This window comes from Solanum tuberosum, unplaced genomic scaffold (assembly GCF_000226075.1).
Source record: "Solanum tuberosum cultivar DM 1-3 516 R44 unplaced genomic scaffold, SolTub_3.0 scf00018, whole genome shotgun sequence".
Taxonomy (NCBI): Eukaryota; Viridiplantae; Streptophyta; class Magnoliopsida; order Solanales; family Solanaceae; genus Solanum; species Solanum tuberosum.
In genome coordinates, this window is record NW_006238944.1 from 2,674,018 (window position 1) to 2,689,495 (window position 15,478).

At 33.6% G+C, this 15,478-nt stretch overlaps 2 protein-coding genes across 4 annotated transcripts in view; both read left to right on the plus strand.

Annotated features, from left to right (window-relative positions):
- Positions 1-7,274, plus strand: part of LOC102584681 (uncharacterized) — an 83,317-nt gene extending 76,043 nt beyond the window's left edge. For 2 of the 3 annotated variants that reach the window (XM_015303687.1, XM_015303694.1), the window contains exons 4-7: positions 6,194-6,267; positions 6,519-6,698; positions 6,888-7,068; positions 7,145-7,273. In XM_015303687.1, the coding sequence (XP_015159173.1) occupies positions 6,559-6,698; positions 6,888-7,068; positions 7,145-7,186 (363 nt within the window). In that variant the 5' untranslated portion in view covers positions 6,194-6,267; positions 6,519-6,558 and the 3' untranslated portion in view covers positions 7,187-7,273. Of the gene's footprint in view, positions 1-6,193; positions 6,268-6,518; positions 6,699-6,887; positions 7,069-7,144 lie in introns of all 3 variants that reach the window. The other variant, XM_015303691.1, reaches the window with a different exon arrangement.
- Positions 169-1,150, plus strand: LOC102597474 (uncharacterized). Its single transcript, XM_015303768.1, has 3 exons — positions 169-252; positions 330-599; positions 1,055-1,150. The coding sequence occupies exons 1-3, from the start codon at positions 169-171 to the stop codon at positions 1,148-1,150; spliced, it is 450 nt and encodes a 149-aa protein (XP_015159254.1).
- Positions 7,275-15,478: the final 8,204 nt, after the last annotated feature.

The following is a 15,478-nucleotide window of genomic DNA, read 5'->3' on the forward strand; positions in this document are numbered from 1 at the left end:
CTATAAGGTTAGTTACTACTTTATTCATGTTGCTTCTTCATTAATCATATTCTAGTATGTTATATGGTTGGAAAAGCAATAACAGTTATTACCATCATTCGTTAACAAAACGACTCCCTTTGACATGAATCCCTTTTTATTTAGATTGAGTTGAACAGTGTATGCTACATGGTAGCAGATATGAGCTGTCTTGGAAAGAGTTCAGATCTGAGGTTGATACTATATACCAAGAAAATCAACATGATTTTATCTGTAAGTTATGCAATAAACTTTTCTATGTTTCCTTGTAGAATTTAATGAGTGTTGTGATTTAGTTTGCATTTTCACAGGATGAGGAGATAAATGGAATTAAAGATCTTATTGGTTCTGCCATTTTGGATTCAGAAGTTCAGGGCGGCTTGAGATGGCCCATTGGCAAGGATTCTTCAGGTGGTCAATATGCTGTTATTGGTATCGGTCACACAACTGCAAAATCATATAGAAATTCATCAATTAGATTTAAGCTTTGGCATGCAGATCGATTTGATTTCAAATCTTCAGCTGGTGAGGATACACAGGAGATTTTCCTGAAAATGCCTGGAATTATATCAGAGTTACGAGTATGTTCTCTTTCTGTACTTGCAATAACATTTCTTTTTGCTTTATAATTTTGGATGTCACTGCATGATATACATGATGGATGGTATGATGTTACCCCAAATCATATTGTAGTGTTCTTAGCATCATAAGCTTAGACTATTATATTGTATCCTGTACCACACTCGCTGATTTATCCTCTGAATTATGAACAATTTCATCCAAAAAACTGGAGCAACACAAACTTACCACTGTTTCAAATCAGGTTTTGCTTTCCAGTTGGGTAGAATTTGTCCAAATTTTGTTAGTCTTCAAAGAAATTCATGTCATGGTAGTGAATGTCTGAATGGTACCTCAACTTGCATGTGCTACGGAAATACAAACAAAATGCTGATAATCCTTTCTGTTTTAATTTGTGAATTTCCGCTTCATTGCTGAAATAATTGAATTGATTTTCGTTCTCTTGCAAAAAATGCAGAAGCAAACAATGGACGAAGATCTGATGTTTGAAATGCTGGAAAACAACTTGAAGTTAATCTGGGATCTTTGTTTGTTTGATGGTTCTTCATGCTGACCATGTTTTGTTCCCCTTCACTTTCTATCGATCTGCTGAAGTAAGAACTGGAGATGAACGAAAAACACTGAAAAATGTTATTGCACTATGTGTAGTTTTGGAATTGCACAAATTAAGCAGGGCCCAAGATGTTAGTAACATTGGATAAGATTCTAAATAGTTTTGTTGTTAAGCTGTAATGAATAAAGCATCTTACTTGAGCTTATTATTGAGTTGTCATATTAAGTTTTCCATTCTAATTTTTGTTTTCTATAGGATCCATAAATACAAGGTCATCTGGAGAAATGGTTGGATTGCATTATTAAACTAAACCTCAAAACCTGAAAACACCAACATTAGCTTGAAAACCTTTTTCTAGAAAAAAAACCTTGTAAAACAAACTTATACTCCTTTTGTTCATTTTTACTTATCCACTTTAGATTTTATCCGCCCTAAGAAATAACAATTGGTATGAGGATTTTACCATAGTGTTGTCCGATTCTCCAAAAATCAATCAGACGCACAATAACATATCATGGTCTTATTTTTTAGTATTAGTGGAATTAGGTTTTACTTGGTCAGTTTCTTTTTTATTTAATGTGTTGGATCGAACAAGATTTTGATGATTGACGAAAGGGGAGTGTAAGCAAAGAACTGGTTCCTCCAACATGTTTCTACCCGACCGAGTCCAATTTAGGAGAAAAAGTTTTCTTGCGACGAAAGAAGTTCAAGGTGGTGGACAAAGCATAGGTATGGTACAAGACTAGGTGCTAATGAAACACACACAGTACCATCAATTTTTTATTTGGAAAAATTGTATAAAATAACAAATTATTAATTCAAATTAAATGTTATAACCACAATTTCATTTAATTCTAATATGTAGCAAACACTTGTCATTAGCCTTTCTCCCCAGAAATCTCTGTAATGACCCTCCAGGTCATTTATGTGTCTTGCCTTCTGTGTGTCATTTAGAGCATTCCTATAGCGACCCCAAGTCATTTATGACTTGCTGGGACTGACAATTCGGTCACCTGGTCGTTCGTTTGGTTATGGTGTGAGTTTTAGTGTTTTGGAGCTTTTGAACCTTGAATGATCATTTTCGATCAAAAGTTCGAGAAGATGACATCAGAATCCAATTCTAATAATTCCATCAGCTCCAGAAGGGTCATTTTAGGCTAGTAGCATGGTCAACATGACTCCTGAGGTTTTCAGTGTGAGTCGGTGCGATTAGGCGTTTTAGCCTTTGAAATTTGGCTTAAGGTTGACTTTGGTCAACATTCTGAGTAAACGCGCTCGGATGAGAATTTCGTCAGCGCGGTTAGCTCCGAAATATCAAGTTTGGTCTAGATTGACCCTTCTTTTGTGTCCCGAGGTTTTCGATATCTTTCCGAGCCCTTTTGTGGTTTTTGACTTAAAATGGCCTTTGGAAGTGGGATCCACTTTTTATCGAAATGACCTCTGATGGAAATTTTGACTGCGCCGTTGAGTCTGAAATATCAAATTTGGTATGGTTGCATATCTCGTTTGCGTGCACGGGGTTCCGAACGAGTTCGGAGCACCCCGTCGGAGTTTTTAATTTTGGGAAAAATTATAGATTTTCTGCAATAAATGCAGAGAAACAGCAACATATTCCCAAACTTAAACCCTCATAACTCTCTCATCTCTCAACCGATTTGGGCGATTCAAAAGGCAAAGTTGTGAGATTTTTCGAGGACAACGCGTTGGTAGCTCAGATAGTGATTTGGGGTCTCTGTTTGAGGTAAATTTCGTAATTAACCTGACTGCAGAACCCTTTTTCGAGCTGTGGTTTTTGGCATTATTGTTTTGATCATATCTCACTCATTTTAGCTCGGTTTTGGGTGATTCGAAGTCCCACGTATTGAAAATTATCGTGTCTTCGTCGTAGAGTGTTCAAGGAGTGCTGGGAACTTTTTGATTCTCGTTAATTTCAAGTTTAGACTATTGCAATGTTTTCTTTTAAGTTGATATAAGTGTGGTTTTCTTGCTTGTTGGGTGTTGATGCGTTTTGATCCCCGAATTGTGTTCCATTTTGGACCACAAATTTGGGGTGCTGTTTAGGGTGTCTTGACGGAGTCAAATTCGAACAGTTCGGTGCGGGTCCCACGATTCCCATTTCGACTCCAAAATTGATCAGTCTCCATTTGTTGTGATTTTGGTGTCTAAACGACCATATTAATGTTGTGACTCTATTTTTGATAGTGGGGCAGTGTTTCGAGACCGTTCGGAAAGGAAAAGCTCCGAAGAAGTGATTTTGGAGCGCGTGTGATTGGCCTACAGGTAGGCTACGGTTTTCCCTCTCTTAGATTGAGCTCGAGAATGTGAATGCATGTTGATTAGTTGGGATTTGGGTTGGGTAGTTATTGAATCCTACATAGGTGTTAAGAAATCATGTTTTCGGCCTATTTCGGGAATTATCGGGTAACTGTGAGCATGCTTTGTGTTATTAACGGACCCTCCTCGCTATGTGGAGTGCTTGCATGCTTAATTATTGTTTATTCGAAGAATGTTGGACCTTAGTTTAGGTTTGACTAGGGTTTGCCTCAGAAATACATTATTCGGATCCAATAGGCCTTAGTTTTGCTTCGACGTCGCTCGGCCGGCTTAGATCCCTGTAGACTGGTGTAGCAGACTTGAGTCTGATAGTTTAGGCCTTAGTTAGGCGATACTCTTTCTCCGATTATAGTTATCCTTATTTTCCCCGATGTTACGGTTTCACGAGTTACATCGGCGACACTAGTTCTACTTCGCGGTTTGAATTTGATTTTCAATTTGGTTCCAAGGACTTACATTGATTAGCTAAGTACGGACGGCGTTCCACGGACATTTCTGAGTATGGATCGATTGGGACTCTTTCAACAGCTACATTGGCACCTTTATAGAGCATCCGGTTAGAGTTCCGGACTCTATTCCCCAGATACTTATATAGAGCATCCGGTTTAAGGTCCGGCCTCTATCGCCCAGATACTTATATAGAGCATCCGGTTTAAGGTCCGGCCTCTATCGCCCAGATACTTATATAGAGCATCCGGTTTAAGGTCCGGCCTCTATCGCCCAGATACTTATATAGAGCATCCGGTTTAAGGTCCGGCCTCTATCGCCCAGATACTTATATAGAGCATCCGGTTTAAGGTCCGGCCTCTATCGCCCAGATACTTATATAGAGCATCCGGTTTAAGGTCCGGCCTCTATCGCCCAGATACTTATATAGAGCATCCGGTTTAAGGTCCGGCCTCTATCGCCCAGATACTTATATAGAGCATCCGGTTTAAGGTCCGGCCTCTATCGCCCAGATACTTATATAGAGCATCCGGTTTAAGGTCCGGCCTCTATCGCCCAGATACTTATATAGAGCATCCGGTTTAAGGTTCGGTCTCTATTTCCCAGATACTTATATAGAGCATCCGGTTTAAGGTCCGGCCTCTATTGCTCAGATACCTATATAGAGCATCCGGTTAGAGTTCCGGCCTCTTATACTTGTTACCTGTGATTGGTTACTTGGGTACTTCTGGTGAGCATCCGGTTCGAAGTCCGGCCTCCGTACTGTCAGATTTTACTAATTAGGGTTAAGGTTCTGATTCGTGTTCTTCGTTCTTGGGTTCTTTTATGCAATTCTCTTTAGTTATAGTTATTATGTGTACTCGTCGGGCTTATGGGGGTTTATATTGTTATTTGTCTACTCTTGTTTAGTTTCTACCCTCAGACCCATTACTTGTTGTTCCGGGTTACGGGTTGGCTTACCTGCTGGTGGGTTATAGTAGGTGTCATCATGACTTGAGAAATCGGGTCGTGACAATCTCGCTCGTCACTCTCCCTAATCTCGCTCGCCACTCTCCCTCATCTCTCTCACTTTTATACAAACACAAATATATAAATTGTATTTGTGTTTGTATAAAGCGAGAGAAAATTGCAAGAGGCAAGTTTTATGAGTAGTAAACAATTAGGATGTGTTTGCTATGTCCAGAAAATATTTTCTAATTTTCTCTCAGGTCGGGTCTTGAGTCGGGATCGGGTTCGGATCTCGGGATTATATTGTTAGGATTGAAATAATTAGGTGTCATGCGGAAGTTAGCAAAGCAAACCTCGAAATACCATGAGTAAGAAGACAAATAAGAAATATAACGAAAGACACAAATATTTAACGTGGTTTGGTCAACCGACTTACATCCACAAAGGAGATGATCAATTCACTATATAAAAGAGAATACAAAATGTAGAGAAGAATAATCTCACACAATTTACTCGGAATACAAAGAGGTTCACACAAGGATTAACATAACAACTGTGTCTAACCGTTTCTCCCCTACACAAAGCTCTCTAGCCTTTAGGACTACATTGTGAATGTTGCTATGTTAGAATGAACTAACTCTAAACATTTTCCTATAAAAACATGATCAGTCAAATATGGAGACTTTATGATTTTCTTTTAAGAAAAGGAAACTCATTTATGGTAAGAAACTCAGATATGTTTCAGTTCATGCAGGCTATAGGAATATCGAAAATCATTTGAATTGTCCAATAGAATTATATTTGATACACCATTATGTTGGATGTTAAATGAACTTTTTAGCTTTTAAAATTAAATCAAATTTAGTACTCGTAATTCAATGAACCATTGTAGAACTGTAATTAGTAGAAGCTCAGAAGGTCATCAACCCAGATGTTAATGCTCATTAATATAATGCGTCTGTTCAAAATTCAAGTATTCCAGCGGGCAGTTTAACATATTATTTATAGCTCTAAAATGTTCCATGATCACGCAAACAGAGCAACTCAGTTTTCACCAAAATTGCAAAGCAAGTGATCAAATATAATGTCTTACATTCCGCCACACAAGAGGCAAACAAAGGGCTCTCCATCGTTAAATCCAACTCCGGCACCGGATTTTCTGACTCCTAATATCTTCAGAAAAAGCCTTAATCTCAAGTTGTTTGGGGAGCAGAACAATTTTAGCTGCAAAACCATTTTTTCCTGGAAAAAATCCATTTTGAAATGGTTCTCCGTTGGCATGGCTGATTATTCTCGATTTTCATCTCTTGTCAGCCTCCAACCTTTTTCTGCAGACTACTTCGATCAAAATTCAGACAGAATAGCTCTATCGTTGGTTCTAATGGAAGGTATAACTTTCTTCTTTTGGACCGGAAGAGTAGTTTTAGATATGTATTTCCTAATGTATGTGAAATTGCATCAATTTCTAATTGTCTACATATTCGATTTGTGTACAACCCTATATTGAATTGAATTGCTGATCGAGTTGCAGTGATGAACATGGTTGATTATACACATTAGATTCATGAATTCACATTAGATTTATGCTTCTGAGATCTTAATTATTTCAGTTTTTTTTCAAATATTTATGTTTTTCTAGGTTGCAGTGAAGGAATAACAAACGAGCTTATCGATACACCATGGCTTTTGGTAGCTGCAAATGTGAAGGAGGATTTACTTTTGGCATTTCAACATATATGAAGCGTGAGATGGAGGAAGCTGATATGGGACAAGTAAAGCAATCTGTAGTTGCTCGTTTTGGAAAAAATTTCTTTTATAGGTCAGTCTTCTTATAATCACAAGTTAACTTTTATGGCGAATGTTAGGAATTTATAACAACTGGAAACAATTTGTCGTTTGAATTCAATATTTATCGCGAATATTTGTTTGTAGTCTTTGAAGCACTGGCTTGTTAGGTCCTGAATGACACTGCATCTGTCAACATTTAATCCGAGAGCTCTGTATGCAGGAATTCCTCAATTTGTGAAGAATCCCTGGAAACTACCCCATTGAGTGAAGCAACAGTGAGAAAAATGAAACGGAATTTTTATGCAAATTCAGCTGCTGCATATATGGATTACATAGAACACCGAGTTGTTGAGAAACTTGGGCTAGAATATGTGAAAGGGAAAGAATTGTACAACATACGGGTATGATTTTCAAGTTTAATGTCTTCCTCCTAGTATATTGTTTCCTTTAGCTCTATATATCCTTTTGTTTTTGTAGCTTTCTGATAGGTTGCAACCTAATTCAACTGTTTCTTGCTAATGTACTGTTGCCAAAGATTATAATAAGATTGAGCTCTATAAGGTTAGTTACTACTTCATTAATCATATTCTAGTATGTTGTAAATTAAAATATCTAATTAAGTACTTATTTATATGGTTGGAAAAGCAATAACAATTATCACCATCATTCGTCAACAAAACGACTTCCTTTGACATTAAGATTGAGTTGAACAGAGTACGCCACATGGTAGCAGATATGAGCTGTCTTGGAAACAGTTCAGATCTGAGGTTGATACTATATACCAAGAAAATCAACATGATTTTATCTGTAAGTTATATTCAATTAACTTTTCTATGTTTCCTTCTAGAATGGATTTATGTTAATTAAACGGAAGAAAACCACTAATGCTTTCTTTGTAGCCAAGGATATTAAACCACTAATGCTTTTTGCATTTTCACAGGATGAACAGATAAATGGAATTAAAGATCTTATTGGTTCTGCCATTTTGGATTCAGAAGTTCAGGGTAGCTTGAGATGGCCCATTGGCAAGGATTCTTCAGGTGGTTGATATGCTGTTATTGGTATCGGTCACACAACTGCAAAATCATATAGAAATTCATCAATTAGATTTAAGCTTTGGCATGCAGATCGATTTGATTTCAAATCTTCAACTGGTGAGGTTACACGAGATTTTCCTGAAAATGCCTGGAATTATATCAGAGTTACGAGTATGTTCTCTTTCCGTACTTGCAATAACATTTCTTTTTGCTTTATAATTTTGGATGTCACTGCATGATTGATGATACACATGATGTTACTCCACACCATATTGTAGTGTTCTTAGCATCATAAGCTTAGACTATTATATTGTATCCTGTACCACACTTGCTGATTTATCCACACAAAGTTACCATTGTTTCAAAGCAGGTTTTGCTTTCCTGTTGGGTAGAAAACATCCATATTTTGTTACGTCTTCAAAGAAATTCATAGTTGGTCATGGTAGTACCTCAACTTGCATGTGCCACGGAAATACAAACAAAATGTTGCAGTGCTTCTTCATTGTTGAAATGATAATCCTTTGTCTGTTTTAATTTGTGAATTTTCGCTTCATTGCTGAAATATTTGATTTGATTTTCATTCTCTTACAAAAAATGCAGAAGCAAACAATGGACGAAGATCTGATGTTTGAAATGCTGGAAAACAACTTGAAGTTAATATGGGATCTTTGTTTGTTGGATGGATCTTCAAGCTGACCATGTTGTTTTGCCCCTTCAGCCTTCACTTTCTATCAATTTGCTTTCAGTTTTGTTGTTAACATTGGATGAGATTCTAATTAATAGTTTTGTTGTTAAGCAATAAAGCATCTTACTTGAGCTTATTATTGAGTTGTCATATTAAGTTTTCTAGGGTCATCTGGAGAGATGGTTGGATTACATTATAAACTGAACCAGCTTGAATCCTGAAAGCACCAACATTAGCTTGAAAACCTCTTTCTACAAAAGAAAATATTGTAAAACAAACTTGTACTTTTGTTCACTTTTATTTATCTACTAGTTTCTGAGCACGGGCTTCGCACGTGTGTTTCATGTGAATTTTTATAGATACGTTAGAATGACTAAAATTTCATGAAAATATATATATGTAAATTGTAAAGAACAATAAAATGCAACAATTACAAAATAAGTATAAAGACTTACGACAATAAAACACTCATAGAAAACTAAATTAAGAAGTCTAATAGAGAAAAAAAAGAAGACAAAAATTAGTACATAACTCTCCGAGTTCTTATCGATTCCTTCCATATCCTATCAAAATTCAAGAGTCTTCTTCATCTACTTTAACTATAGAATAAAAATAATAATAGCCTAATAATCTTGGTAGGGATTTCATGAGATAAAGAAGTTGAATTTATATAGATAGAATAGAAGGAATATCAAAAGATATCTTAAAGTGCTAGTTTAAATATTTAGAGGTTATGAATATGAAAAGATGAGAGTTATGAATATTAAGAGTATAAAAGTTGAATAAGTAATTAGAAAATAATAGTAAATAAATGAAGAATATGAAAAAGAAAATTAAAGTTAGCAAACTATGTAGAAAAAACAACTAAAGTTCTTATCACGTAATTAAGCATCAATGAATTTAAATTTGTGAAGCTAGAGTCATTCTTTAATAATAATCAAGAGGACATTATCAATGTGTGCGTCTCCATTTTGCAGATTTGCACCCTTCAAATTATTAAATTTCGTTAGTTATCATAAAGGATAATACTTTATCCACATAAATTATATTAAAGGAAAAAGTTATGAGAAGAGGAAAAGTATAGCAATTTAGGTATAGACTTTTTTTAATTTTTTCTTTTATATATATATATATAGATTATAGATGATAAATATTAATAAATTAGATATTTAATTAGGAATTAATCTTAGGAAGTCTAAAAGTCATTTAACATTTTAATTAAACTTATACAATCAAATATTTAAATATTTTATAACAATTTAATTAATAGAAGGGGTAAAACCGTAATTCAACTTTCAACTTTTTTTGTTCATGCTTATAGTAATATATGATTTTAGACTTTGTCTGACCCTAAAAAATAATGATCAACATATATAAATGACACTATAAATCATGAAAACAACAACATTATAATACTTTTTTATCTAATTTTTAAATATATTAAATTATTAAAGTTTACTATTTCAATGATCAAAATAACATTTAACTTAATCTAGATTCCACAAAGAGCACATATGTCGACCGTGTGCTTGTAGTCTTGTAGACTCTTCTACTATATACTATTTTGGAATGTAAAATATTCCCTCTACCCTAATTATTTATCCATTTTTTAATTAACACATTTATTAATAAATCAATAATTGACATGGTGAATTTATCATTTTACTTTTATTAATTATGAAGTGGGTGAATTAAATTTTAAAATTTTCAAAAAGTTCTACCTTTTTAAAAATAATTAATTGAGGGTATAAATAGGTAAAAAAAATAATTGTTCTTTCTTGATTGGTCAAAATGAACAAGTAAAAAGGGATGAGTAAAAAAGAAAAAGTGAACAAGTAATTAGGGATAGAGATAGTAATATTTGTCCACTTTATGAAATCAATGATTAATTTTACTGATGAAATTATACTTTTATTTATAATTTCTTAAGAAGTGTGCAAAGTCAATAATAGATAAGTATTATTGGACCGAGAAAGTAGTAATAATGCGTTGCTTTATACTATAATATTAAGTCAAAATATTGATTTAAATGTTATATTTTATAAAGAATAAAGTATCAATTAATAATGAACATTAAAGTTGAAGGATAAGAATGAACAGATAAAGTTGTTTATTATATATATATAGAGATTTAGAAGTTATAATCATCAAAAGTTATGAGAGTAATAAAAATAAAGATAATCAAAATTTTATATTGAAGAATATAAATAAATAAAGAAGTACTATTTGACTTTATTTTTTTGTATAATAATAAAAAGTAAATAAAAAAATTATCAAAAAAAACATAAATAAAATACTTTACTAAAGAGGAATGTCACGTCACTTTTCTTTTATTTAGTTTTATATTATAATTTTTTGTATTATTCTAGGCCCTAGCTCCAAAAGTGTGTAAATTGGTGAATTAACTTCAAAGATGGTGATATGGTTAACCAAAAGAAAAAGAAAATTAGTAATGTGAATGTTCATTTAATTTTCTTAATTTATTTTTTTCCGGAGAAAAGACTCAAATATGTTATCGAACTTTGAGTAAATATATATTTATGTTATTCATTAAAAGTTTAGTTCATCTATACCATTTCAGTTTGAGAAAAGACTCATTCATGTCATTATTTGTTAAGGAAAAACAATTTCGATTTTGCAAAACCATTTTTTATACGTGGACAATTATGATTCAGTCACGCCACTAATTAAAAGAAAAAGACTCAACTATGTTACCGAATTTTTGAGAAAATGTTCATCTATGCCATATGTTAAAAGTTTGGCTTATCTATGTTATTTCCATTTGAGAAAAAACTCATATAAATCATCATTTGTTAACTGAAAATAGTTCCAATTTTACAAAATCATTTTTACATATGGTCAATTATGATTCCTCCATATTATTAATTAAATTATTTGTTAAAAGGAAAAGAAAAGGCTTAAATATATCATCAAATTTTGAGAAAAGACTCATCGAAGTTTGACTCATATATGTCATTTAACTTAACAAATAATGGTATGAAATATGAATGAGTCTTTTCTCAAACATAAATAACATAGATGAGCAAAAATTTTAACATCTCACATGACCCTTTTCTTAAAATTCGATTACTGTTATCCATTGAACTAAGTGGATTGTCCATTGAGTTTATCCATAAACTTATACTTATCATCTATGTGTATTCCCTAGGTTATGTGAACCTTTTTTGGATGAGAATGTATCTATTTATTATGACAATTAATATGGTGACTTTTGGAGTAACTTCTCAACCTATAAATAGGTTTGTTCATTCACCATTGTAACACACACGAGATATGAAGACATTTGAATAAGATGATCTCTATATTCTACGCCTCATATCGTTGGTCTATATTATTCGTAGTACATTGCTTATATTTTACAACACGTTTAAGATTGAGTTTTAGTTTTTTACTTTAGATCATGTTCTGATTGATCTCGTTATGAGAATCAAGAAGGAAAAATGATAACTACTACAATCAATGTATTATATACATAAAATCAGGTATATATTTTCTAGAATCTTTTTATGATTTGGAATACAATAGTGTTCGGTCATTAACATTGATCAGGAACCAATGGTAAATACTACTACTGGTTGAATATGGCATGCTCTACAAAATTCCTTTAATGGAAAAAGGTACAAAGTTTTAGTAGCATGAGTTTGAATATTATTTTTGATTATTTTGAAATACTAAAAGGGTGAGTCATGTTGTACTTCAGCCTATTATATTTTTGGTTAAGGGTAAGACAATGGATTCAAGTCTCATCACACCAAAAGGGTAAGACATCAGGTTAAAGTCCAGATGCACCACAATGAAAATTGTTTGAGGATAAGACGGTAGATTCATGTTATATCGCACCAAGAGAGTAAGACATCAATTTGAGTTTTAATGCACCATGATGATAAGGATTGGGTTCGAATCTCATAGAATTATGGTCTAACACGTCTTATACGGGTAAGACATTGAGTTTGAGTCTCAATGCACCATAGTTATGATATAATGATGACTAAGGCTTTGATGAAAATTTATGAAGTCCGTCCCATTGAATTTGCTCTATTCCTTAAAGCGAATGTGGTAACAGTACATGATAAGTTTGAAATTCGTCTAATTGCTCCATTCTATCATATGAATATGGTAGCAGTGAATAATAAGTCTGAAAGATGACAGGTAATTGAACGTATGAATAAGGGCATAGATGAATAAAATTATAATAGTCACCATTGTGATAATTATGAAAGGTAGAACATTGAGGGTTCTCCAAATAGCCTTCAAATTGTGAAGGTATTCTTATCATCATAATGGTATGAAAGGTCATTGGACCAGTGGTCGTTGTGCGAATTAATAATATAAAAATCCTCCATCAAAAGAAAGGAAGATAAAGTGGTGGTACACTTGACCTTTCAAAGTGATATTGAGGTGGGTCATGCATAGGCATGACAATGTGCTTATAGTGCAAATTTATGAAGCACATATAAATGATTAGTCCATTCCTTAAAGAGAATGTGACTTGTGATAAGCATCGTGAATGCTCGACCATTCTGAAAGAGAATGAGTCAAGTTATGATAAAATCATTATGGGTTGGGTATATGCCACAACTCACCTCTATGGGAAGTTTGAGAAAAATGATAAATGTCATAACTCACCTCTACGGGAGGTTTGAGAAAAATAAAGATCAGTTGGCATGACCGATTGGCCATCCCGGTCCAATGTGATGCAAAAGTAATTGAGAATTCACGTGACTTATATGATGAAGAAATAAAAGATTCTTCAAGAATTCTCTTGTGTTGCTTGTTCTTATGAATGATTGTATCATTGTACCAGCTAAGGTTGGGATTGTATCCCCTGAGATTTTTGGAACATATAAAAAGGTGAATATGGGCTCGTTCACCTGCCATGTGAACCATTAGCAACTATATGATAGTTGCATCTATGAGATGGTCACATGTGCTTCATCGTAACTTACAAATTGAATTTTGTAAGGTTGTTTACTCAAATTGGTAAATTAAGAGCACAACTCCAAACTATGAAATTATGTTGATAATGTTGGTTGGTTTAGTAGAAATTGTATGCTCAAATCGTTCTCTTCATCTTCCTCTTCTTCTTCTTATTCCCCTTCCTCAACCCCTTCCTCTTCTTCTTCCTCCTCATTTGCTTCCTCCTCTCCCTCTTCCTATTCGTCCTCTTCCTTTTCCTCTTCTTCATCGCCTTCTTCCTCATCTTCTTCTTCCTCTTCCTCATCTTCCTCCTCCTCCTCCTCTTCTTCTTCTTCCTCTTCATCTTCCTCTTCTTCCTCGGCTTCCTCTTCCTCTTCTTCCTCATCTTCTTCTTTCTCGTTTTCCTTTTCTTTCTCCTCTTCTTCCTCTTCCTCCTCCTCTCTTTCCTCCTCTTCTTCCTCGTTCTTCCCCCTCCTCTTCTTCCTCTTCTTCTTCCTCCTCTTCTTCATTCTCTTCTTCTTCATTGACCACACGTGCATCTACTTCATGGTTCTCAAATTTATTTTTGCAAATGACTTCTTCACGGCCAAGCTGATTGCACTTACTACTCTTCGCGTATGGTCTTTTCCAACATTTGTATGGTGGAAGACCCATTTTTCCATAGTGCTCACAAGGTGAGTAATATTTCTAAATTTTACCTTTGTTTTGAGCTTTATGACTAGCTACTAAGACTCCTTTAATCATAACTTCTTGCCTCATAAGTCTTCTTTGCTTCTATGCCTAAAAAGAATTTAACAACTCAGCCAAGGTAATCTTGGACAGATCTTGTGTATTTTCTAAGTCTATAAATGCTTAATATCTTTCGGACACTGTACCAAGGATTTTTTCAACAATTCTTGAATCTTTAAATTCGCGTCTAGTAATCTTACCTGTTGACAATGCCAAGCAATCTGTCTGAGTATTCTTTGATTGTCTCAAAGTCTTTCATTCTCTGCAACTCGAACTCCCTCAATAAATTCAATACTTGCATTCCTCAAAATCTTTCATCTCCAGCATATTCTTTCTTCAGAGAATCCCAATTTTTTTTGGTGATGTGAGAGACATAATTCTTGTGAAAATAGTTATTGAAACAACAATAAACAAAGTTGTCTTCGCCTTAGACTCCATAATTTTCTTTTCCTTGTGACTCTTGATTTGAGCTATTGTTAATTTATTTGGTAGCAGATTAATTTCATAATCCACTTCCACAGCTTCCCAAAGACTAAGAGCCTCCAAGTAAGTTTTCATTGTTACCGCCCATAATTGATAATTTTCACCATAAAAACAGATGGAGTCATTCATGACAAACTATTTTTTGAATTAATCTCTTCACTCGCAAGTCCCTTAAGAAAAATGACTCTAGATATCAATTGTTTGTAAAAGAATAGAAATTGCATGAAAGAATAAAAATATTAAAGGAATAAAAAACAAGAAAGAAAAGTTAAATTAATGTTGAAAGACTAATATTTTTCATTGCAGCATAAGAATACAATTTATTAAAAACTAATAACTTCTAACCGAAAATTAAACAAAAAAAGTTGCTGAAAATACTAAACTCCTAAAATCTATAAAATACTATTTATTCAAAATTCAAATAGAATTTAACTCCTAATTAAAAGAGCTAGCTAGTTGACTAGGTCTATTTTAATAAAATTACTACAGTAAAAAATTTGCAATCCTATAGCAAATATTCAACAATGCTTAATATTATATTTTTATGGTGTAAAAATAAAGTGATATGAAGATGGCCAGCCACTTTTGGATTAGCATTTATAGACAATTAATCATTTTTTTATTAAAACAAAATGGCCCAACGTCCGATTTAATTTTTTTTTTAAAATGATATGAAGATAAAGAAATTTGAGGCAAAAATAAATTGAAATGATAAAAAAAAAAAACAAAAAAATAGAGGGGACATAATGACTGTCCCTTTAATTAAAAGAAAGTTAATCATCAAGTGTTGGAAAGACTTTGAGTCTTTGTCTTTTCTTCTTTCATTTTAAATTTTACTGGCGGAATGATTTGGAAGGCCCTTATACATGATTTAGATTGTAAATTAGACCCTTTTACTTGACGATATTTCAATTAGACACTTAAACTCATTTAAAATAA